Here is a 25,426-nt window from a genome sequence, read left to right as displayed (position 1 = left end):
TGTGAATTAGAAACTTGACGTGTTTCTGAAAAAATGCCTTCGTCTACCTTCCCTGGAAAAAGGATACTGGGTTGGACCGTCAACAAACAAGTTCCATCACCTTTCTAATAGTAAGCAGAGGAGAAAGATTTTATGCTCGATTCCAGAAAAACACCTATCAAATTTCACCTTTGGTAATCACCCTCAAGGTTCCCAACTCACATTTTTATTTTCAAAAGCACAATTCATATTTAACTTTCTGTTCTGTGTCATGAATTCTGTTGATGCTTTATTATTTCACTCAATTATAGCAATAATTTGGGGGGCAGATATTCTTGCTTTGGGGTTTTCCCTGGTGCCTCAGATGGTAAAGAATCCCCTTGCAATGCAGGAGACGCGGGTTTGATCCCTGGGTTGGGAAGATCCCCTGGAGAAGGAAATGGCTACCCACCCCAGTGTTCTTACAGAAAGTTAAAACAAAACAAAAACCCTACCCAAGATCTGGACTCAAACCCACATCTTGCCCCAGGCAGCTTGACCAATGAAATGCTGATTAAGAAAGTAAAGTCATATGTATACCTATGACTGATTCATGTTGACATATGGCAGAAATCAACAAAATATTGGAAAGCAATTATCCTTCCATTCAAAATAAATACATTTTTTTAAAAAGAAAGTAAACTCACCTTCTTTCTTTTTAGAGAATAACAGCAATGATTATCTGTGGACAAATTGTGAGGAAGGGTTCTGCAGACTCGGAAGAGAGATTAGGATAGGAAACCAACGACTGGGAATTTACTCATAATAAAAAAAAAAAAAACCAGTCTAGACTAATTATTCTTGAACATATCTCAATTTTAATATACAATTCAAGAATGTGCAATGCATCCTATAAAGAAAAGGAGAAACATGTAGATAAAATACTTTGGTCAAAGAACAAAAACACAGATGTGAGAAAGCAGGATTAGTCTAGGAGTCTCAGGCTTCTTCAACAAGATGGTAATCGATGCTGTGAATCCAGGAGATCTCTGCTGCTTCATGAGGGAAATGGGTATTTCCACCTCAAAATGGCCCCGTCGGCACTCACGCTAACAATATACTGATTTCCTGGACTTATCCGGATGCGGGTGATGTTGCCACTGTGTCCCACCCCAACATGGGTCACTTCACCCTCATTGTAATCCCAAACCTTGACCAGATGGTCATTTCCACCTGAAAAAGACAAACATTTATATGGCATGGCTGCAACAGGAGAGAGAGAAAATAGTCCTGACTTAAAAAAACAATCATTTTCAGTCATTCCCCATGTGATCATTTAAAGGAAGAAAAACCTATATTTATAAACACTCTTCCTTGACTGGGAAAAATTCTAGATCTGTTGCAGTAAATTTAAGGGAAAAAAAGTAAAGATATTACCCTTGATCCCACCATCCAGAGATAACAATTAGTAACTTCTTGGTTTAGTTCCTTCTGGTCTTTTCTCAATAAGTTACACAGATACACAGCTGAATATGTGATTGGGGTCACACTGTGTCTAATTTTATATCCTGCTTTACCTAAATGTATTTGTGAAACTTTCATTGATTTAGAACATTAATTGGTTACTGTCTTGAAGACTCAAAGAGGCTGCAAGAAATAAGACTGATGCTGTTGCCATGGGTACATTGTGTGGCAAACGCCCCCTGGACATGCTGATTGAAAAGCCTGGCATTGAAGACTTCAGTAGGAAATAGCATAGCAAGGCAGCTAGATAGCCCAGTCTATGTAAAGGCCTATTTCCATCTTTTTTTAAATTGAAGTAGGGCTTCCCAGGTAGCGCTAGTGGTAAAGAACCCGCCTGCCAATGCAGGAGACCTAAGAGACAAGAGTTTGATCCCTGGGTTGGGAAGATTCCCTGGAGGAGGGAATGGCAACCCACTCCAGTATTCTTTTCTGGAGAATCCTATGGACAGAGGAGCCTGGCAGGCTACAGTCCATGGGGTTGCAAAGAGTCGGACATGACTGAAGTGACTTAGCATATGTTGTTGCTGCCCATCACAAAGAAAAAGCAAACAGTGGAAGCTTAGTTTTTATTTGTGCCCCTCAAGCTCATGGGCACATGTGTCTTCTCGTTGCAATGTGACTTCTGAATTTTTCTTTCCCAACCACACGGGCTGCAGTGTGGCCTGAATCTAACCACGTTGCCCCTTAGACCCTTCTAGGGTCACTTCCAGTTGCCCCCCAGCCAGGGAGTTCCAGGTTTCCATTTAAATAAGCTAAGCCTGGCTTTCTTCTCTGGTCCCAGGACTGACCTGTGACAAAGTGCACCCCTTCCACTGTGATGTCCATGCCGTTGACAGCCCCGGACAAGGAACCGTCCAACTCTCTGATGACTGAGCCGTCGAACACTTCCCAGTAAGCAATCTGGAATTGGAGCACGAAGCATGGGGCAAGATTCAGCTCAGTGGAATCATCCAAGCACACGCCAACAAAAGAAGGTTCTACTTTATATAGCAGGCAGCAGAAATATACCCAGGGATGATGTATCGGCTGACATTATAAATAGGCTAAGGCAGGGGGTGGAGAAATCATTTTAATATTTTTAGGAGTGGCTTTTACATTTGCATTCTATTTAAAGAGATGTTGATATGCTGGTAAACCGGATTGAGACAGAGAGCGCTTTTTGGTTAGAAGGAGCAGATTGAGCCTGGAGGAAGCTGTAACGGGAAGAAGCCGGCCAGTGCATCCACTTTCCCAATTCTGCACTTACAGGGGGAGAGCAAAGCTTTCTTTAGGCTTGGCAGGAGGGGAAATGAAATTTCTTTAGGGCCTTCAGCTTGGAGAATGAGCGGTTCTGCAAAATTCTGGAGATGGGGCCTTACAAAGTCAGCTCCCACTGTGGCTGGCCCTCCTTCTTCCTCACCCCACACTTATCCCCACCTTCTCTTCAGACTCAAAGCAACAGAAGACTTTGCAGGGACGGGTTTAAACAGAAACTGATTATATTATCCACCCCCCCCCCCCCCCCCCCCCGCCCCACCACCACCTTCCTGGGCCATGAAACTAGGTTAGGGGTGAAAAGGAGACAGGAGCTCAAAGAGGGATGGCTTTTCTCTGAATATACTGCTTTTATACTTTTTTGAACTTTGAACCTTGTCAATGTACAACCTGTTCAAAAATAAAATTTCTTGCTAAACAAAAGAGCCCTTGACTGGAAATTGGGAGTGGGAACTTAGATATGTATTATACCCGGAACTTTCTCTGTCTTTCGTGTTGATGGAAATTTGCTATATTTCAGTCATGAACACCAGGAATCTATGTCCCTCTGAGTTTAGCTAGAAATTGTGTATGCTATTTTAAACTTTTTTCTTTTCTTTTTTTTGTAATTTCTATTGATGCTGGATCACTTTAACAATAAATTTCTGTTTTCAGACTAAAAGCATAAAGAAGTGTAAAAGCATGCTGAGGGGACTTCCCCGGTTGTCGGTCCAGTGGTTAAGACTCTGTGCTTCCACTGCAGGGGGCACAGGTTCAACCCCTGGTTGGAGAACTAAGATCCCACATGCCACATAGTGAGAACAAAAAAGCAGGGGGCGAGGGGGAGGCATGCCAAAAATCTTTGTTTCTCAGGAATCACATCTATGTAAGTCCTTGGTGCTTGACTACCAGTTTCCTTGACCAAGGAAGTCAAAGTGATCTTCAGCTGGGCTTTCCTGAGGGTCCTCTGCCAGAAGTGGTCTTCCCTGAGATCAAAGTATGGCTACGTCCCCCTAGCACTGAGGCCTCAGCTCCAGTGTCACCGCCTTAAGGAGGCCTTGCTGACCAGCCTCCCTAAAGCAGTTTCCTTCTCTCAGCCAGCATCCTATAACCGGATCTGTGTATTTTCAGCTCGTTCACCATCTTGTATCATCTTGTTCACTTATTACTCATTGCTCCTTCATGGACTCTGTCACAGTGTACTGTTCAAGTCCATCCCCTCCCACCCAAAATTAATATGGAAAGTAAGTTACCTCCATGACAGCAGGGGTACTGTCATGTCCTCAGGGCTTAGTTTGACAGATTTGTGATTTATGGCCAAAATTCAAATAAGAGGGAAATGGACTGTTTCAAGTCTCATAAGCTGAAACCTAGAATACAGCAGATATCACTCTAATTTAGAAATGATACGAACCGTATAGCAGAGCATTTATAATGACACTGTGATTAGCTCCTTAATATCCATCCATCCTAGTTCCCAGAGGAAGTCCACATAGACCACAAGTCAAGCATGGGTTAGGGGATGGGCAGGTGGGGGCCAATTGGGACAGATGAGACACAAAGAAACTACATAGAGTCTGGAAAGGAGCCAGCTCTCCATGCCTCCCCAGAACACCCTGTCTGGTTGGTTCAGGCAGCATTCCTTGGGTTTTTATGACAAAGTTGTTGAATCCTGCCCCCAGATCGCAGATGCAAGGCCTTGTACCAAGGCCATGGAAGTACAGCCCAGAAGCAAGGACACCTCTGAAGTTGAGCCCCTTTATAACCATTGCCAAAAGCCCCTGATTATCACTAACAAGCTTCTTGACTCCCAATTAGACAAAGATGCCCACTCCAGTAAACATCCTATAGTGCCCCAACCAACCACCTGACGCTAGCTTTCCCCCAGGAATTTTCTTTGTCTTGAGGCTATAAAAATTGGCTATTAACTCATGAAAACTGTTGACTCTCCTGGGCCTGTTGTGAGGTTGGCCTGCTGCACTCACAGTGCCCACCGTATCTGTGCTTTGTTCTTGATAAACTCACTCCCTTCTGAAATACTCTATGTCTGGAAATTCTTTTCCAACCCGTGCTAGGACTGCCTCGATGAAAGGGTCTTCAGGCTTTAGTTCCCACTCACCTGGGAAGCTTAAAGAGGAAAAATCCCCACTCCTGGATTCAAATTTATGGGCATGGGGGTAGGGAGGGCAAGTCCCTTTAGAACTTTTCCCATGCTATTTTTATACTTTTCACTCCATTATCTCAGCCTGCAGCTGACCAAACAACAAATAGGCAACCTCTTCTTCAATTATCTCAAAGGCATCTCAAAGACTAAATTAGGGGGATCCAAACCCAATACCTGGATTGGCAGGGAATGAGGCCAAGATCTGACTGATGTGATGTGGCTGGCAGGATGGGAGACAGCCCCCCACACCCCCAGCCCCAGCTTCCTGTCCCTCTCTCCTGAAGCCTCTTGCTCACTCTGAGGGGGAAATGTTCCCCCCAAAAGAAGGGCCAATTTCCACCCAAGGACATGGACCTCCCAGCTAAAGAGATTTTTAAACATATTGATGAAGTAGGGTGATGAGGGCTTCCCAGGTGGCTCAGTGGATAAAGAATCTGCCTTCAATGCAGGAGACACGGGTTCGAGCCCTGGATCAGGAAGATGCCCTGGAGGAGGAAATGGCCACCCACTCCAGTATGCTTGCCTGGAGAATCCCATGGACAGAGGAGCCTGGTGGGCTACAGTCCATGGGGTCGCACAGAGTTGGACACAACTGAGTGCTCACTCACAGCAGGAAGTGTTGAGAGAGGAGCTCCATTGTCATTCAGTTTGAATTTAATCACATGACAACTGCTTTGGACACGGCACTTCTGTTCCAGCCCTAAAACTTTCCTCATAATCAAAACCAGTACTTACTGAGTGCCTGGTCTGTGCCAGCCCCCACCCTCAGCTTTTAGCATTGTGGCTCAGCTGGTAAAGAATCTGCCTGCAATGCAGGAGACCTGGATTCAATCCCTGGGTTGGGAAGATCCCCTGGAGAAAGGAAAGGCTACCCACTCCACATTCTGGCCTGGAGAATTCCATGGACTGTATAGTCCATGGGGTCACAAAGAGTCGGACACGACTGAGCAACTTTCACTTTCTCACTACATGAAAACAAGCTTGATTAAAGTCAAGCGTGGCTGTAATCCATGAGGTCAGCAGTGTCGTCACGCCCATTTTGCAGACAATGAAGCAAAGGCACCCAAGGAAGTGACGCAGCGTTTCCAAAGTGACTCAGAGGATCACCGGCACTCCCATCCTCCAAATTGGCGTGGCATGGCTCCAGAGCCTCACCTGTGGCCTCGAGGCACCAGGCTCTTCTCTTGTACCAGAAGGGTCCCAACCCTCACCTTTCTGTCTGTGCCGCTGGTGATAATCTGGAACTCCTCCGGGTGGTAACAGACACACTGGAATAAGGTGTTAGCCAGGATCATCTGATTCCTCCTAAGACGCCTGAAAAACAGATCCGAAAGCTGTGAAATCATTTTTCTCTTCCTGAGAAATCTTATTTACCAGTAGAGTGTGGCCTGTGACATGGCCACCCAGCCATCTGGTCTATGGAAGGAGAATCAATATATATACATTTCTTAGGGAGTTGCATTATTGTTACTTAGTTGCTAAGTCATGTCCAACTCCTTGCAACCCTGTGGACCACAGTCCACCAGGCTCCTCTATTCATGGGATTCTCCAGGCAAGAATACTGAAGTGGTTGCCATTTCCTTCTCTGGGAGATCTTCCTGACCCAGGGATCGAACCAGTGTTTCCTGCTTGGAAGGCAGATCCTTTACCACTGAGCCAGGGAGTTGCATTAGTGTAAGTTAAACCATGTTTTGCTTTGTGTGTCTAGAGAGCTACTTCCCTATCCATCCAGAAACTTCTAAGGTCCAGCTCTTCCTGGAAGCTGTGCCCTTTCCACCGGTATCTGTGAACCCTCAACCGTCATGGAGATGAATGGCTTCTGAGGTGCATCCCTCTCCTGTTGCCCAGAGTCAGGTTTCTGCCCTTTGTTTGAGTCTTCCCTTGAGTTCAATAGCTGGGACTGCATTCTGCATCCATGGTCCTCCCCATCACTGGTACCTACACGAGGTCCCAGATGATGCAGGTGCCGTCCGTGCTGGCTGTGACGCACTCCTCATTGCTCTTCTTCACCCGGATGCAGGACACAGAGGACTTGTGCTCTTTCAGTGCCTCCTCTAGCTTCTGGGTCTGGTGGCCTATATGCCACACCCTCACCTGGAAGCCATAAAGCACAGCCTCTCAGTTCCAACTTGGGACTTTCTGATGAAGAACAGATCTCAAGAGTGTTCTCACATCCTGGGCCTGATTTGTTTTTCTAATTCCCTATTCTCATCTTGGTTGAGTGGGGTGGGGATATCAAGTTGCAGGATGGGAATATTCTTCCATGGAGCCAGGAAGACGCCTACCAGGAGCCTACATCCATTTTTACTTTTAGGGCTGAGAAATTTACCAGGACCTCGCTGCTAAAAGCAGTGATGCAAGGGCTGCTGCTGAACCGAGTGAAATAATAATGTCTGCTTGTTTCTGCTGAGCACTGCTATCAAATTTCTGGTGCCATCAGGGAATCTCTTAGGTACCCAGAGCCATATTTAAACTTTCACATAAGCTGCTCAGTTTCAATCATTTAAAATCAGTGGTTCTCAACTCCATCGAAGTCAATACCCACTTTCAATAACAAATATTGTCTGATACCCCTCTGTCAACTTGAAATGAAATGCAGAGGTGATACAACTACCTACACACAAAATTTCACAACTGATGCCCTAACTGTAATAATTTAAAAAAAAAAAGGGTAAGTAAAAATGAAAGCTATTTGGTTATAACAGTGGGTCCTGTAATGGATAAACATGCTGTCACAGCTAGACCAGAAAACATTATCATGTAGCCAGATGCTCACAGTCAGATGCTTCCTATAATGAATGTGTAGGACTTGGGAAAAACAAGGAAAGCAGAAATCATTTTGTGTAACTGATACAAGACAATGAAGAGCCGTAGTCTAGCTGAACACTAAACAGAAAACTAGGGTCTTCACAACTCAGGTAATGGCCATTTACCAATGAAAATGGAAGTAAAATACTCAAGTGTATCTTAGCAACCACTGCATTCAGACCGGTGCACACCTGCGGACCAGCAGCCTTGGCCTCCCATACCTAAAAAGACCTTAAAAACTATGTCTCTTGGAAGGAAGGGTCTTTAGTAGCCATGGGATATGGGAGGGGGGACTGTGGAATGCTAACCAGGGTCGGGGGCAACCAATTTATAATGTGTAAGTTCCTCCAGTAGCCCTCCTCAGCCAGGCGGGTGCATGTGCGTGCTCAGTCATGTCTGACTCTGCCACCCCATGGACTGCAGCCCACTGGGCTCCTCTGTCCATGGGATTCTCCAGGCAAGAATACTGGAGTGGCTTGCCGTTCCTTCTCCAGGGGATCTTCCCAACCCAGGAATAGAACCCACATCTCCTGCATTGGCAGGCGGATTCTTTACCACTGAGCCACCTGGGAAGCCCTCCTCAGCAAGGCAGATGCCCCCCAAAGGCTGAGGGAGCAAGCAAGGATGCGTGTGTGTTAGCAACAGCTAGGCTGTAGGAATGATGGAAGGGAATGGAGCCGCAAGGTTCCAGAGAGGAGAGAGATGGCCCAGGGCTGGGTGGGTCTGTGGAGCATCTGCAGGGTCTTGTCCAGATGAAGATGTGCTCTGACCATGAAAGTCACACCAGGCTCTGAAGACATAGTGCAAAATAAAGGGTGTAAAGTATCTCATTAATATCAGAATTGCTATCTTCACGTTACACTTTACTTTTACAGGACACTGGAACACAGAGAGGTTAAAGCACACAGCCCAGGTCACACAGTTTGGAAGTGGTGGGAGTGAAATTTGAGACCAGGCAGTGTGACTCCAGAACTCAAACACTCAGACACTAACTGGTTTGGTCTGATCTCTGCCAGGGGCTATGTGAAGATGCTGTCTCTTTCTTCTCCCTAGGTTATTCCTATGATAGCATGGAGAAAGGAAAGGAAAATGAAATGTCCTATGTTGAGAGAAGGAAGGCTTTGGGATGGAAAAATAAATCTGGGGAGTAGAGGGAAGGGAGACACTGAGATGTATGAAAGGATATTTTAGGCTCCTTGAAATGATGCAAGAAAATGATTGAGTGTAATAATTTTAAAATGATGGTCAAAGTGTATGGGTAGATTAAAGAATTGAGTCCAAAAATGGCATTTCCTTTAAAAGACAAGATAAAGACAATTTATATAACTATGGTTTTTGAAGGGAAAAAAAAGGTATTCCAAACCTCTGGCAAAACACCAACTTGGATCCCTAGCTCGATTCCATATAGAATGCTTTCATGTCTGTATCCTAAATGTCCTTTCTGGGAACAAATATATTGAAATGTGTATTTATATTATTAGAACTTTAATGTATGATGGATTTCAGAGTTTCATCAAAATCTTAATTTGGTCTTGCCTGACTCCTAGTACAGATGAAAAAAATCAAATTAGTGGCCTGTTATGGGGCAGTTGAAAGATTGAAGGCAGAAGGAGAAGAGGGCCACAGAGGATGATATGGTTGGATAGCATCTCCGATTCAATGGACATGAACTTGGGCAAACTTCAGGAGATGGTGACGGACAGGGAAACCCGGCGTGCTGCAGTCCATGGGGTCACGAAGAGTCAGACACAACTTGCTGACTGAACAACAATAACAAATGGGGCATTTGCTCTAAATATGCGGCTATTTTTAAAAGATTCTGCCCTGGAGAACAGTACCTCCCCTTCTCCTCCACCGCTGATGATCCTTTTACAGTCGCTGGTGGTGGCGATGGCGGTCACGCCAATCCTGTGGGCATTGTTAATAACGTACATCAGTCGGCCTGTCTCCGGGGCGAAGGCTCGGATTCTACCATCGTCCCACGCTGGCATGAAAGGGAAAGAGAAGGCAGGCAGGATGAGCATACACTAAATCCTAAACGACAGACAGGATGTGAGGGGACAGTGGTAGTGATAGAGGGAAGAGGCCAGTCCCCCACCCACTGCCAGGAATCACAGCCCCCTTTTCCTTGATTCCCCAAACTGGTCACACCTCCCAAAGGAGATGAACAGCTCACCTTAGCTAAGCCTGCCTCCAGGTGCACCCCACCCCAGGAGACACAGGTGGGGAGGCCAACCCCCACCTCTCCCATGAGCTGTAAAACTTGCACATTCAGCTAGATGGTTGATATTGCAACTGGGATGTCAACCAGAGATCAGAAGTCAGCTTCCAGAAGAGTTCTGTTTAAAAGCATGTCAGCCCTAGGGACTTCCCTGGCCGTCTAGTGGTTAAGACTTCACCTCCTAATGCAGGGGTTGCAGGTTCAATCCCTCATTAGGGAGCTAACATCAAGATGCCACATGCCTCCTGGCCAAAAACCAAAACATAAAACAGAAGCAATATTGTAACAAATTCAATAAACACTTTAAAAATGGTCCACATTAAAAAAAAAAAAGTCTTAAAAGAGAAAGGAAAAAACCTTTGAGTACTAGAAATGGCTTAGTCTTACAAATTAAAGATTTTCCTGGCTTCTGTGTTGAGAGCAGATCACAGAAGAAGGGTGACAGGTGAGGGTAGAAGCAGGGAGTCCTGATAGGAAGCTACTAGAATAATCTAGGAGAGAGATGGTGGTAGTGACCGAGATGAGGGTGGAGATGATAAGATGCATGGAATCTTGGATATACTCTGAAGAGGGAGCCATTGGAGCAGGAGAAATGGGGTTTTGGTATAAGACGAAAAGAGAAGTGATGATGATGCCAAGATTTTTGACCCCAGGATTTGTTAGCTCTAAGTGTAATGCAAGCCAAGAGCTACTGGGGACCACTATGTGGAGAAGACATGCCCCAAGGTAGAAGCAGCACGAGGAGACAAAGCCAAGAAGAGAGGGCAGTGAGATGGGTCCTGATATCACCATTTTATATTATTATTATGATTGTTTTGGCTGCATCCAGGCACACGCAATCTTAGTTCCCTGACCAGGGATCGAACCAGTGCCTCCTGCAGCGGAAGTATATAGTCCTAACGGCTGAACTTCCAGGGAATTCCCTTGATATCACCATTTTAATACCTGCCCCTGAAGACTCACTTGACTTTTCATTGATGTGAACCAGTAATTCACTTTTGACCACTGGGGAAATTTATACATGGATTGAACATAGACAATATTAAGAAATTATTATTTTATAGGAAAATATCTTCAGAGATGCATACTTAAGTCTTCAGAAATAGAATATCATGGTGTCTGTAATTCATGTTAAAATATTTTGGCACGACATAATCAACTGAATTAAAAATAAATTCCCTTGGAGCTATAACTTAAAGTCAGGTTTTTAATCTCTTGAGCAACAAAAAGAGTTCTCACACAAGAACCCTGGACTCGCTAAGGCCTCAAATCCACCCTGTGAAGTGAATTTTCCTGGCCAGAAAGAAAGCGACATGCTATATGCAGCAACGCGCCGGAAGAGAAATTGTTGCTTGGTAATTTCTAGCTCAGAAAGAATCCTAGCTGGAAGGGATGACAGGCTAGATGAGAAGCAAGCAGACCGTGGGAGGCGATGCCAGGTCATCCACACGCAGAGCCTGGTAGGAAAAGACTGACAAGAACCAAAGCCACAGCCGGAACCAGAAGTCAAACCTGGCATGCCGACCTTACCGGAAATGATGCTCTTGCCGTCCCGCATGAAATCGATGCCATGGCAGGTCATGTTGGGCACGGTGATCCGCAGCAGCTCCCTGTTGGTCAGCGTGTGCCACACTCGAATGTCCTTCTTGGCGCAGGTGGCGAAGAGCTCGGCGGTGCCACTGCAGAGAAGCCACCAGGAGGGTGAGACATGCAGCTGCGCAAGACGCACGGTGTTTCTCGGATGCAGGTTTGACGCTAAAATGGGCTTCTTGAGGATGTAGGGAAGGATGCTTTTTGAAAATGTGAATCGCACAGTTGTGTCTGACTCTTTGCGACCCCATGGACCCCATGGACCCCATGGACCATCCCTGGGATTATCCAGGCAAGAATACTGGAGTGGGTTGCCATTTCCTTCTCCAGGGATCGAACCCGGGTCTCCCACATTGCAGGCAGATTCTTTACCATCTGAGCCACCAGGATGCTTTTAGATACCTATTGTCTCAGGCTTAATGGCTTTACAGATTCCTTGTGCAGAATGGCATTTGATGGGGAGTTCCCTGGTGGCCCAGTTATTAGGACTGGGAGCTTTCACTGCTGGGGACCCAGGTTCAATCCCTGGCTGGGGAACTAAGATCCCACAAGGCGCACTGCTTGCCCAAAATTAGTAAATAAAATACCACATTTTGGAGCGGTGAAATCGTCACACAAACCCTCCCACAGATAACAATCATAAAACCCAGATAAAATGAACACAATAACAAGACTGCCAAATCCCGAAGACACTGAAAATATTTTAAAATAGATAGAAATCAAGAAGAGCTTGCTCTTGCGAAAGTGTAACTGCGGGACTTCCCTGGTGGTTCAGTGGCTAAGACCACACTCCCGATGCAGAGGGCCTGGGTTCAGTCCCTGGTCAGGGAACTGGATCCCACATGCCACAACTAAAAAAAAGAAAAATCCTGAATGAAGCAACAAAGATCAACTAAGACCTGGCACAGCCAAATAAATAAATAAATACCCTTTTTTTAAGTGCAACTAGAAAGGGTTAAGAATCATTACTGTGTGATTTTCTAACCAGAGATGCCCTAAACTCCCTAGGTATGGTGACCACAGAAAAAAAGTAGCAGAAAAACCACAGCCTCACTGACTAAAGTTGCCAGCCATCAGAGTAAGGGGCTGGAAAATTCATCTGGAATTTAAAGGGAAAATCCTGGCAGCAAGAGAATGATAAGAGGAAGACCTAAATTCTGATTATTAAAAACTGCCCCAATTCCTGTTTGCCAGCTGAATTCTACACATGGGGGGGTGCAGGGAACCTTGAGAGGAAAAACAAAACAAAACAAAAAAACAGGAGGCAGAGACCAGAGAGGACACTACTTTTCTTTTTAAAATTATATTTTTTTTCTTTCTTTTAAAAAAATTTTAAGATTCTGTTTTTGAGGTCAGCACTATATGGATCAATCTGAGAGCTTTTTTTTTTTAACCTTTTTTAACTGACTACATTCACCAACTGTGCTCAGTTTGGGTGGCTGAAAGCTGAACCTTAGAGGCTTAAAGTGACTGCTAGGATGTTTCTTTCAGCGGATATAAAATGTTCTAAAATTAGATGATGATAATGGTTGCAAAACTCTGTTAATATGTCCCTAAGAAAGCCATTGAATTGTATTGTGGGTGAATTTCATGATATGTAAATTATATTTCAATAGAGCTGTTAAAAAGAAAGGGGTACGAAACCTGAATAGATTAAACACTGCATAAGAAATTGAAAAGACATTTAAAACCGTATGCTTAGAAAAGACACCAGGACCAAATATTTTACAGATTGATTCTACCAAGCTCCTTAGAAAAAGAGGGGAAAAATGACACAAAAAGGAAATGACCAATTTTCAAATAAAAATTCGCCTGATGGGAGACACCAGCCATTTTCACTATTAGAAATAGGAGGGACCTAATCACAAGGGTTCAGGAAACCAAAACTACATTTGGTGACCTCAAGGACCAAGTTTTCAAAGAGCCTTGCTGCCTATAAAATGACCTTGAGTTTTGTAAATTCAAATGAATTACTGAAGAAGTTCAGAGCAAAAACTGTGACCAACTTTATGGGACAAATCTCACCAAAGACAAATAGGCTTCATAATAAATAATGACAAACTCTGATGACAGCTCTGTTTGACATTAAAACTGCTCATGGTTATATGTTTCACTGTTTTGTGAGGGATTTACCGATATATATAGCAACTAGATTCAGAAGAACTCTTAATCTTATGGCCACTGCCATCAGGCAAGCCAAATCTGGAAGACACAAGAGGTGCAAACAAATGACTTGAAAGATGTTTGAAAAAAGGCACTACTAAGTCTTGCTCCAGACAGCAGTGGAAAAACAGAAAAGTTTTTAGTCTGTTCACCCTTTCCATAATGAATTTACTAGAAAAGCCAACATTCTAAAGAGGTCCAAATTTGAATTATAAAATGAATGTAGCTGCTTGATAAAGGGCAAAGAAAATCTATTAACATAATTCACTACAGTAGAAAAATTTATGGAGAAAAAACAATATTTTATTATTGTAGGTAGTTAGAATAGGAAAAAGGAGTCAAAAATGGTGGTGGCTAAAAGACAAAGAAAGGAAAAAGCCCTCGAAAATGGAACAAAAGAATATCCATGGACTGGAGTGAGACCGTCAGATGAAACAAACACACCCCCTTCTTGGCTAGCCCAACTGCATACAGCAGGCTCAGCAGGGAGGAGAAAAATGAATAAATGGAGGAATAAAGCCAAGAAGGATTGAGGCCTCTCCTTTGGGTTCAGCCCACCCTCATGCCTTGAAGATGTACTATCCTTTGCTTGCTGAATAAAACTCTTGAGTTATAACCAAGCTGTAACACTGGTTTGCTGTTTCAAATCTTTGCTGTGGCGAGACAGAACTGAGTAAATTATGATTTATCATGATTGATTATGTTAGTAGATGAAAATGTGTTAATAAAATTAAATTTCCTTGCACATGGCATCAAATCTCTACACTCTTATCACTTTTATGCTCTTCTACTTACAATGGGAAGACAATGTCCTCAACAGATTCAAAGTGACAAGTTGTGATGAGAGTCTCTTTGAAATTAGTGAAGTTGACACGATAAATGTGTGATTCTTCTGTTCCTACAAAGAACTGGTGTCCTTCCCCTCGAAGTGTGATAGAGGTGACTCCACCTTGTAACTGGATTTTCCTTTAAGGAGAAGCAAAAGGTGAAGAAGATTTACTCAATTGATGAGCATTTATTAACTGTCTGAGGTGTTATAGAGGATATATATCAGGCATAAGAACCTGAGTCCTGCCTTCAAGGAGGTTACACAGTTGGAAAGGCAGGAGTTAACAATATCAAGTGCCCATGGTCAGCAAAGGGGGAAGCCCACGTGGGTTATGATAATCAAGGAAGTTTACAGTGAGATGTCCCCCTAAATGGGTGGTGGAACACAAGTAGGATTTAGATTCAGGGAACATTCCAGGCAAATAAATGGGTACAAATGACTATGGCCAATAAACACTTCATTCACTCCATGTCTAACAAGTAGAATCTTTTCATTGGCAAAAACCACCATCTATTGTGTTTCCAACTACTCATTTTAACAGCAAGATGAGATTTATTTTAAACCAAATATCACCTTGTCCACATCACTTAATTGCCGACTTTAAGCAAACCTGTCTCTAGAGGGTCTCTCCTCATCCAAATCCTGTGGGGTAACTTACTTGATGGGTTTGTAGCTGGGGCTTTTACAGAAGACCAGCAATCCATCTCCAGAGCCCACCAACAAACCCCCCATCTGCAGGCAACTGATAGCTGATACTCCCTAGGGGGAGAGAAAGCATTAAGGGAAAAAAGACCAAATGGTTTCATCATTAGGAATATATGCATCTCTATTTTTGCTTTGCAAATAAGATCATCTGTCCCATTTTTCTAGATTCCACATATATATATATTAATATACAATTTTTGTTTTTCTGACTTAACTTTAGTCTGTATGACACATATACACTATTGATACTATGTATAAAATAGATAACTAATGAGAACCTACGGCATAGAGCTCAGGGAACTCAGTGCTCTGTGCTGACCCAAATAGGAAGGAAATTCAAAAGAGAGGGGATATATGTATATGTACGTGTGCATGCATGCTCAGTTGTGTCTGACTCTTTGTGGACCCATAGAGTGCAACCCACCAGATTCCTCTGTCCATGGAATTTTCCAGGCAAGGAATACTGGAGGGGGTTGCCATTTCCTCTTCTAGAGGAATCTTCCTGACCCATGGATGGAACCCATGTCTCCTACTTGGCAAGCAGATTTTTTTTACCGCTGAGCAACAAAAGAAGCCCTCTTGCTCTATACATTGTAAGTTAATTATGTTGGTTTGTCCATAAAATTCATTTGGTGTTTTCTGTGAGATGTATGGAAAACCCAAATGAACTTTTTGGCCAACTGAATACTTCAATAAAAAACAAAAATCTAAATTTAAAAAGTTGGCTGTATGGTTAGAAAGATAAAGAATTATTTGATATTCAAACCAACTGTCTTGATATTCAAACCAAATACCTCCAATCCCTTTGCCCTAAAAGAATTATATCTTTCCACTTGTGTAACAGGCATCTTGGAAACATTGCTTTATTGAATTTACTTTTACACCTGAATTAAGCACTAAAGCATCCATGGGAGAAACTTAAGTGTCACAGGTTTGAAGAACACTGAGACAGTCAGCATCATTTCTGAAGAGGCACCAACATTCCAAGTACTCAGCAAAAATATCCAAATCAGAATTTTCACCAACTGTTTCATGGAGCCCTTCATAGGTGTCCAGGAGTCAGAATTGGCAAGACTCTCAACCTTGCCCTCCTTTAGCCTGATCTGATTTGGTTTCAACTGCTAAATATATTGGAATCCCTCTCCTAAAAGTCATTTGAAAAACATTGATTTGGCCTGTGCCTATGACCAGACTCTGCTTTTGTTAGACTCTTCTTTACCTATACTGTAGCTTTCTCCCATTCTTACCCATCTCCTTAAAAGCTTGAATAATAAGTGGTTATGTGACTAAGAAAACTCTAACACCTTCGCAGGAACATGGTGCAATACTTCAAAGCTTCTTGGGGCCATCAGCTAAGTGGAAAATTATCTAAGCTTGAACCATCTGTTCCATTATCAGACATGAGATAGACAGGTACAGAACCTGGAAGAAGCTTTCAAATCCAAAGTTTAGTAGAAACAGTTCTTGTAACTTTCTGGGGGCACTGGAAATAATAGCACTTATTCTGTCCAATTACCCTCTGATTGTAGGCTTTTTATTTTGGTTTAGAGATCAAAGTCTCTTACTGGACTTTTAACCTGAATTATTAGGAATTCCGCAAATATAAACAATGAACAATTTTTACATCTTGCTCATGACTTAAAATGTCAGCTGAGGCTAAAGTTTAAGATCTAGTTATTAGATTAGAAAGAAATGACAGATAATCTTGTAAATCAAAGAGCACATGTCACTTACACATGGCAACTGGACTGCCCAAATGCTGGAATGGATGTGATTACACATCACAAAGTCACAGGCCTTGAGCTTTGAAGATGAAAAAAAAAAAAAAGTGTGATTTTTGACCCCTAATTGAGGACACCTGGGGTATCCTGAATATACACCAGTGATGAGGGTTTGAGCGAACTAGTCAATGAACATTGCAAATTGCAGTGTGGCCTTGGGTGCATCATAGATGTGTTGTTTCTCCCCACAAACCCTTGATGGACATCTGTGCTGGCAGTGGCAGGAAGAAATCACTAGAAAACAGCAGGGCAAGCAGACTTTGATGGTCTCTACTCACCAGACTGAACTTGTCCTTGGCAGGCCCTGTGTCTGCCAGCAGCTTTGTCCTGGGGTTCATTTTTAAAATATCTCCAGTGGTGGTGCCAAGGTAGAAAAAGCTATCATCATTGGCCATCTGGGGATGAGAGAGACAAGGAAACCTGAAGACCTGGTTTGCCCAGTGATGCCCAGGTGCCCCTGATCAGGGAGGGGATGAGCCTTCTCTGAACCCTGTGAAGACCTCCAAAAGTCCTCAAGGTGACTTCTGTCTCCTCAGACTCGAGGATGGGTAAGAACACCTTCAAGGGGAGCAGAATCAGGGCCAAACTCAGAAGTGTATGAAACATCATACTCCAATCAGGCGTGAATTTCACTGAAATGGACTTGTGTCTGCTATTGGCATGCACTCCCTGAAGCATCTCCGAAGAGCTCCTAGGGTGAAGGTGTGCTCCTCTAGAGAGAATATGTATTTGCTTTATCTCCTATTTCCCAAAGTCTACATTCATAAAATGAGTGAATGGGGTTATACACATGAATATCTGAATCCACATTAAAGACACATGAATAATTCCTCTTTGTGAAGGAGACTGCATTTCAACAAGGAGTTTCATTGTTAGAAACTTTATTTCTTGTGCAGAAATAACATGAGTGGCAATGGGAGATGCTTTGGGCTCTGAGCACCTCCTGGCTACACTGTTTTTCCCACCAGGTGAGGCAGATTCCTAGGGTCTGATGGCAGTTCAGGTCCACTGAAACAGATTCCCCCAGAGCTGTGTCTCAGCAGCCTCTCAATCTTCCCACAGGAGCTGAAGTGAGACTCCCTCACCTATGCCTCCCCAGTCAGTGCCCCTCATGTCCAGGGCTCCCTTCCCCACCCCCAGCCCAAAGAACATGTACCTACACACATGTACACACACACACACACACCCCTGTTTGGCTCAGTACTGTTAACAAGGACTTGCACTAACATTTACGTAAAAAACAGAGTAATTCTTACTGAGATGCTCATGACTATTCTTTTCATCTGTCCTGTTTGGCACTCGGTTGGCCAGATCTTTCTGTTTGGGAGATCCAGTTCCCATACTCGAATTGTCCCGCTAGAGAAAAGAAACAATCAACTGGAGACCCATTTAATAAATGCTTCATCTCTTCTGTTTTCTGCAGTCTCTTGAAGGAGAAGCTGAAAGGAAGAGAGCTAGGTATTTTGAGGATTTGTTATGGCCTGGTGATCTCCCCAAGATAACAGTTGTCATTTGGATGCTGAAGTACTAGAATCTGCAGGCTTTTTCATTTGGTTTGGTATAATGAATACCTGAAGTTGGAATCGTCACAGAGAATCCAGTATAGTTGGGTACCAAACCAGAAATCTTATTGAAGAGCGATAACTTTTTCTTCCTGGGTTAGGAAGATCCTCTGGAGAAGGAAATGGCAACCCACTCCAGTATCCTTGCATGGGAAATCTCATGGACAGAGGAGCCTGGTGGGCTACAGTTCATGGTATTGCAAAAAGTCAGACATGACTAAGTTACCGAGTGTGCACACATGCCCTGAGTGTGAGCACAGATTGTGGGCAGTGTGTTATCAGTAACAGATAAACCAGAGGCAGAAATGAATTTAGCCAATCAGCAGAACTTTTTTCAGTAGGAAGCACAGAATGATCAAATAACTGTATTTAATAGGACTTCCAGCCAAAATAATTTTTACATGCGTGCTAAGTCGCTCCTGCATTGGCAGGTAGGTTCTTTACTGATAGCACAGCTGGGATTTTTAGTGACTCCCAAATTATGAAAATTATGATGGAATCTCTTTTTTCAGGATGAAAACCACGTTCCCCCTAATTGGAATGACTGTGTTTTCTTTGTAAGCAAGTAGGGTGATTTACATGTTCTGGAAACCTTGACAGCAGACACGCACTTTCCAGCAGTGACAAATATCTCGTCCCGGCACTTGGAGAAGATGACTGTGGTGGCGTTCCCGACATTGAGGCCGGCTGCAGGGCTGCCACAGATGGCCTCTCTCTTGTCTATGCTCCAGACCACCACACTGCCCGGATGAAAGGACAAAGAGAGTCAGGGGGAGATGGACTTTCAAAATAAGAAATGGCTCTTTTAGTGGTTCTAGAAGGAAAGAAATGCAAAAGGTTACTCACAAAGGAATGAAAGAATTATATTGACCATCCCCCCCAATCCCTAGACATCTAAGTATCTTGCTAAAATAAAGAGATTTTTGAGACAGGCAGGGCATAAACGTTTACCACTCATTTATCCCTTGTAAAAAATTTCCTTGGGGAAATACTCCAGCAAAAAAAAAAAAAATTGTTAATTAGAAGCAATAAAAGAGAATGACATAGGCATGTTTTCAAACTTGACCATGCCATGTAGCTGATTCAGTTGGAGGACTTGCCAAAGCAGGAAGTGCTAGGACATGCCCCCAGACATTCTGATTCAGTAGGTCTGGGGTGGAGTTTGAGAATCTGCTTTGCTAAAAAGTCTCTGGTGATGCTTTGGTCTGGGGACCACACTTAGAGCAGTTCTGTTGTAGCTTAGGGCTTCCCAGGTGGCTAAGTGGTAAAGAGCAGCAAATGCAAGAAACGCAGAAGATGTAGGTTCAATACCTGAGTCGGGAAGATTCCCTGGAGTAGGAAATGGCAACCCACTCCAGTATTCTGGTCTGGGATATCCATGGAGAGAGGAGCCTGGCAGGCCCCAGTCCTTGGGGCTGCTAAAGAGTCGGACACGACTGAGCACGCACACAAACATGTTGTAGCTTACCTTTGCATCTTTCTGGGTGTAATCATACAATTTAGTCCTAAATTCATAGTGCTTGGTTAATGATATCAAGAATGCAGGGGAGGGGGTATTACGTTAAACAATGGAATCATTGCAGAGATGTGGATGGACCTAAAGATTGTCATATGGAGTGAAGTGAGTCAGAAAGACACAAACAAACACTGGATAGTATTGCTTATATGTGGAATCTAGAAAAACGGTAGAGACAAACTTATTTGCCAAGCAAAGCAGAAATAGAGTCGCAGATGTAGAGAACAAACTTACGGTTCTGAGCAGAGGTGAGATGGATTGGGAGACTGACATGGACATATATGCCTGTTGTTGTTCACTCTCTCAGTCATGTCCGATTCTTTGCAACCCCATGGGCTGCAGCTTGCCAGGCTCCTCTGTTCTCCACTAACTCCCAGAGTTTGCTCAAAGTCATGTCCACTGAGTCAGTGATGCTACCTAACCACCTCATCCTCTGCTGCCCCCTTCTCCTTTTGCCTTCAGTCTTTCCGAGCATCCGGGGCTTTTCCACATACACACTGTGCTGTCCGATGCTTAGTTGCTCAGTCTTGTCTGACTCTTTGCGACCCCGTGGACTGTAGCCTGCCAGGCTCCTCTGTCCATGGGGATTCTCCAGGCAAAAATCCTGGAGTGGGTTGCCATGCCCTCCTCCAGGGGATCCCACAATGCAGGCAGATTCTTTACTATCTATGTCACCAGGGAAGCCCATGAATACTGAAGTGGGTAGCCTATCCCTTCTCCAGGGGATCTTCCTGACCCAGGAATCAACCCGTGGCCTATATATACTACTATGTATAAAATAGGTAACTAATGAGAATCTACTGTATGGCACAGGGAAGTCTACTCAGTGATTTTGTGGTGACCTAAATGGGAAGGAAATCCAAAAAAGAACGGGTATATATCTCCATTTAACTGACTCACTTTGCTACACAGAAAGAACTAACACAACAGGAATGGGAGGTGACTGCTAATGGGCACTGGTTTCTTTTTGAGGTTGAAAATGGTCTAAAATTGATTGTGGCAAAGGTTGCACAACACGACATGTAAACAATGTCCTTGGGGAAGTATTCTGGCAAAAATGATTCCTCAGGAGATTTCAATGTGTACCCAAGATTGAGAACAACTACCATAAGTTAAAAATAGTAATAGACTGCTGGATGCATTTCTATTGAGGAAAAAAACAGTCAAATAGGGATGGGCCAGGGACATGTGACTACTTCGCTATATACTGAGAACTATCAATATGTAACTACACATGAATATAAATTTCCATTGCAATTAAGCTTTGCAGCTCAAACAAGAAAATATCTATAAAAGTGCACCGAAGTATTAAGTCCTACACAAACCTTGGGTGTTCCTTTAGCACTTACACAGGAATATGCACTGCATTGATTGTTCTTCCTAATATAATGCTTTGAAATACTTTTCGCCCAATGTCATTTGTATGTACTCTCTCCCTACTAACCTTGACTGTGAGATCCTTGAGGGCAAAGATCACGCCTTAGTGAGGGAAGTTAAAAATGCCACCTCTGAAGTTACACTTCAGGGTTTGTCCGTCAGCACTGCTACTTAGCAGCTGGTGACTCAAGTTCCTCATTTGTCATATAGCCCCAGAGCACCACCTCGTGGAGTTGCCATAAGGCTTAAATAAGATAATGCAGTTAAGATGCTCGGCACACCTCTGATCTGTAGTAAGTGCTCAAAAAAAAAAAAAAAAAAAAAAAAAATCAGCTATGGTTGATGATGAAAAGGATGATGTCATCTTTTCCAGCAATGATTCTCGATTTAGCTGCAAATTAGGATCACATGGGAAGTCTTTAGAACTCCTAAAACTGAGGCCAATTAATCAAAGTCTCTGAAGGTGGACCCAACCACCAGTAATTTTCTAAAGCTCACAGTTACTTCAGTGCACTGCCAGGCTTGAGAATCAGCATCCTATGGTATTTTCCTCACAGGCTTTTAAAATTTTTTTCTTTTGATGCTTAATATTTCAGAATATTTAATTTTCACCATTTTTCTTTGCAGTCTTTTCATAAGATGAAGTTTCATGTAAGTAGAATTCTTTATTCTGTGCTTTTTCTTAATATAGGGCATATAAATTTCCCAACTCATTGGGGGACTCTTTATAAGCACTTTAAGTCTTTTTTTTGTCTTTTTTTTCCCATTTATTTTTATTAGTTGGAGGATAATTACTTTACAATATTGTAGTGGTTTTTGCCATACATTGACATGAATCAACCATGGATTTACATGTGTTCCCCATCCCGATGCCCCCTCCCACCTCCCTCTCCATCCCATCTCTCTGGGTCTTCCCAGTGCACCAGCCCTGAGCACTTGTCTCATGCATCCAACCTGGGCTGGTGATCTGTTTCACCCTTGATAGTATACTTGTTTCAATGCTACTTTAAGTCTTTAAAAATTTATAAATATTATAAATTATCAATGGCCACTAAAAGTTAACACGTGTTTTTTATAACATTTTCCCCAGTTGTTTGGTTCTACATGTATATGCAGGTACTTTACTTTCATAGTTACATTATTTTCTTTGTTATTTGTTTCTGTCTTTTCAGCTTAATTCGAACTCTTTCACCAAAAATTTATAATTTCCCAAATTCATATGAGCTTCATAAGCTTTTCACATCACACATGCTCAAATACAGATAGGCAAACAGAGAATGCTAGAAAGGGGACAGTTGTTAACATGTCTAGAAATATGCCTAGCAGAAAAGAAGTAAGTGTGTTTAGTTCATTACCTTCCATCGTCTGGGCCTCCTAGTGATACCAAGTATATATCATTTGGTGAAAAGGCCAGAGCTTCAATTTTGCCCTTGTGAAGTGACAGCCGAGCCATCAGCTCCCTTTTCTTATAATCCCACAAAATGATATCTGCCTGGGGACAAGAATACACAGTCAGACCATAGACAGGCTTTGAAAGAACCAGAGGAGAGAGCTACCCCTCTGTGTGAAAAATAATCATTCATCACTTTTCTAGAAATGAGAGCACATCTTCCAAACATGACAGCAACAGAACAGAAACAGGTGTAAGCAGGGACTTTTGTTTCTAGGTATTACCAGTCACAAGCTGCTGCATTGGGTATAAAACCACCGGGTTCCTTTACTTTCAGCCTCACAGAGCGAAAATGAGTTCTAAGAGAGGTCAAGGGAAGAGGAGGAAGGGTGTAAACAGGACAGCACAGAGCTATTCTGAAGTGAGGCAGTTTTTCTTGGGAGGCACCTCTAAATCAATATACAGTGGATGGTATTTTAGGGTATTCACCTTAAAGCCCATGAATGTGACTTGTCCAGATGCAATGTAAAGTCCACTCTTGGAGATGGCCACACAGGAGACGTTGTTGCCGTGACCGTGTAGGAAATTCTGTTCTTGAGTATTTATTGCCTGGATGAGGATGGTGCAACCCAGAGGGTAGACCAGATGCTCCTGGTCAGGATGGCATTTTAGACCAGTGGGGACATGCCCTAAAAGAGAGATTGAAAATAATAAAAGTCAAGGGCAGAAGTGGCTAGTTGTTTTTATTTAGACTGAGCATAAGGCTTTTAAAATAAGCCTTAGTTCAACTAAAATAAGTGTGTGCGTTTGGGGGTTGGGCAGTATTAGGTAATTTTACTCTGCTGACAAGGCTGGTATAGAGTATATTCACTGCTAAGGAAAGATTTTCAGGGCATCCTAGGTAGAAAAAAGTCTGGTCATAAGGGAATATATACAGCATGAATCCACTTTTATTAAAAAATTATATGTCAGTGTATATTTGAAAGGATCATACCAAAAGCTTAACAGAGATATCTTTGGGACAAGTAATAATGGTTGATTTTTCCTTGGGTTTCACTGTATTTTTCCACTTTTCTAAGCTCTTGTTCTTAAGTATGACTGTGGAGTTACCCCCTGTATTACTCTATATTCTCAGTGCATAGCATACTATTTGCACGTGTGCGTGTGTGCTCAGTCGTGTCCAACCTTGCGACCTCATGGACTGTAGCCTGCTAGGTTCCTCTGTCAATGGGATTATCCAGGCAAGAATATTGGAGTGAGTTGCAATTTCCTCCTCTAGGATACTTTCCCAACCCAGGATGGGACTCACATCTGGTGTCTCCTACATTGACAGGTGTGTACTTTACCAGTGAGGCACATGGGAAGCCCACCATACTACTTGGCATTCAGTAATTTTAGATAAATGCATATTTGACTATATGAAAGAATATAAATTGTCACAAAACCAAGAAGGCAAAAACAACTCAATTTTATTGAATTTTAAAAGGCCAAGATAATTGGAGACACTGAGATATAACTGACCATACTCTCTGAGCACTACAAAATAGTATGAATTCAGTAGCAGGGCTCTCTACTGGTCACCAGTGTGATCCTTTGCCTTCATAGCAGATCACTCACTTTGTTTACCAATTATCTGGTGACCAGCTCTAAAGATGGCCAGTATCTAGGATGTACTAAGTGCCCAATTTCTATCAGAGATCATTAACATAAAACAAAGAGAAGACTCAAGAGCCAAGTCCTAGAATGTGCTAAAGCTTTAGTTATTGATTGTTCTGTGTCTACATTACTACAATTTTAAAGCTTTCAGGCATCACAATGCACTTTCTTTAAAAGTTGGCTTTTTCTAAAATGCAATCCATTGCTTGTTTTCATCCTTTTCAAAACCCAAACGGCATTTCCCCCTCTTCATGTTACAGACAGGAGGTGGTCATAAGGCAGATTCAAGCAGAACAACCAGGCCCCTCTGATCAAAGCACCTCTCCTGTCCAGCTCCCCCTGGTGTCAATCTGGTCTGAAATCCTCACCTACCTTCTGGTTAGAAGACAAATCATCCCCTAAAGTGCTTACTCAAAACACAAGTTCCCTACTCCCTCCAGCCCCTTCTCATTAGTACATCAGCTGGGATTTTAGAGGTTACTTGGTCCGAGGGACCTACAAGTATTCTGTAATCCGATACTGAGGGGCAAGCAGTTTTGCTGGCTGTGTGGGGCTTAGAGTCAGGGGAGAGCTGGCTAGTGGGAGAAGGGTTTCAGATCACACACGCAAAGATTTTATCCTTATGGCCTAGTGAGGGGGCATTTGGTTCCTTTCAGAGGTTTGCAAAACCCATCCCGTTCTTTAAGGCCTGGAGCGAGGACATGACTCTGAGATCTTTGGGGAGGAGAGGCTGTCTGGGTCCCCAGTGCCTGACTCATGCCAGCGTCCCAAGCTGCCTTTCAGGTGCCACCTGGTGTCACTCTCCCTGGTTGCACCCCAGATCCCCTGGGGCCCCTAAACCACCTAGCCCAGACACGCTCGAGGTCTCACCATTGAATCCGATCACGGCCTCAAGCTCCAGCTCCGCTGCCTCAGCCACCTCATCCTTGGGCGAAGTTTGGTTCTCCAT

At 43.3% G+C, this 25,426-nt stretch overlaps 1 protein-coding gene across 1 annotated transcript; it reads right to left on the bottom strand.

The window, feature by feature from the left end:
- Nucleotides 1-869: 869 nt before the first annotated feature.
- On the bottom strand, nucleotides 870-25,426 carry CFAP52 (cilia and flagella associated protein 52). Its single transcript, XM_061141069.1, has 13 exons — nucleotides 25,348-25,426; nucleotides 22,787-22,919; nucleotides 19,150-19,278; nucleotides 18,233-18,332; nucleotides 17,255-17,371; nucleotides 15,149-15,249; nucleotides 14,457-14,627; nucleotides 11,439-11,587; nucleotides 9,526-9,671; nucleotides 6,822-6,973; nucleotides 6,091-6,193; nucleotides 2,271-2,382; nucleotides 870-1,191 (listed from the first exon to the last, which is right to left on the bottom strand). Exons 1-13 carry the CDS (start codon nucleotides 25,424-25,426, stop codon nucleotides 1,016-1,018), a joined length of 1,668 nt encoding a protein of 555 aa, XP_060997052.1. The 3' UTR covers nucleotides 870-1,015.

This window comes from Dama dama, chromosome 5 (assembly GCF_033118175.1).
Source record: "Dama dama isolate Ldn47 chromosome 5, ASM3311817v1, whole genome shotgun sequence".
Classification (NCBI taxonomy): domain Eukaryota; kingdom Metazoa; phylum Chordata; class Mammalia; order Artiodactyla; family Cervidae; genus Dama; species Dama dama.
This window is presented reverse-complemented; position numbering and strand designations above follow the sequence as displayed.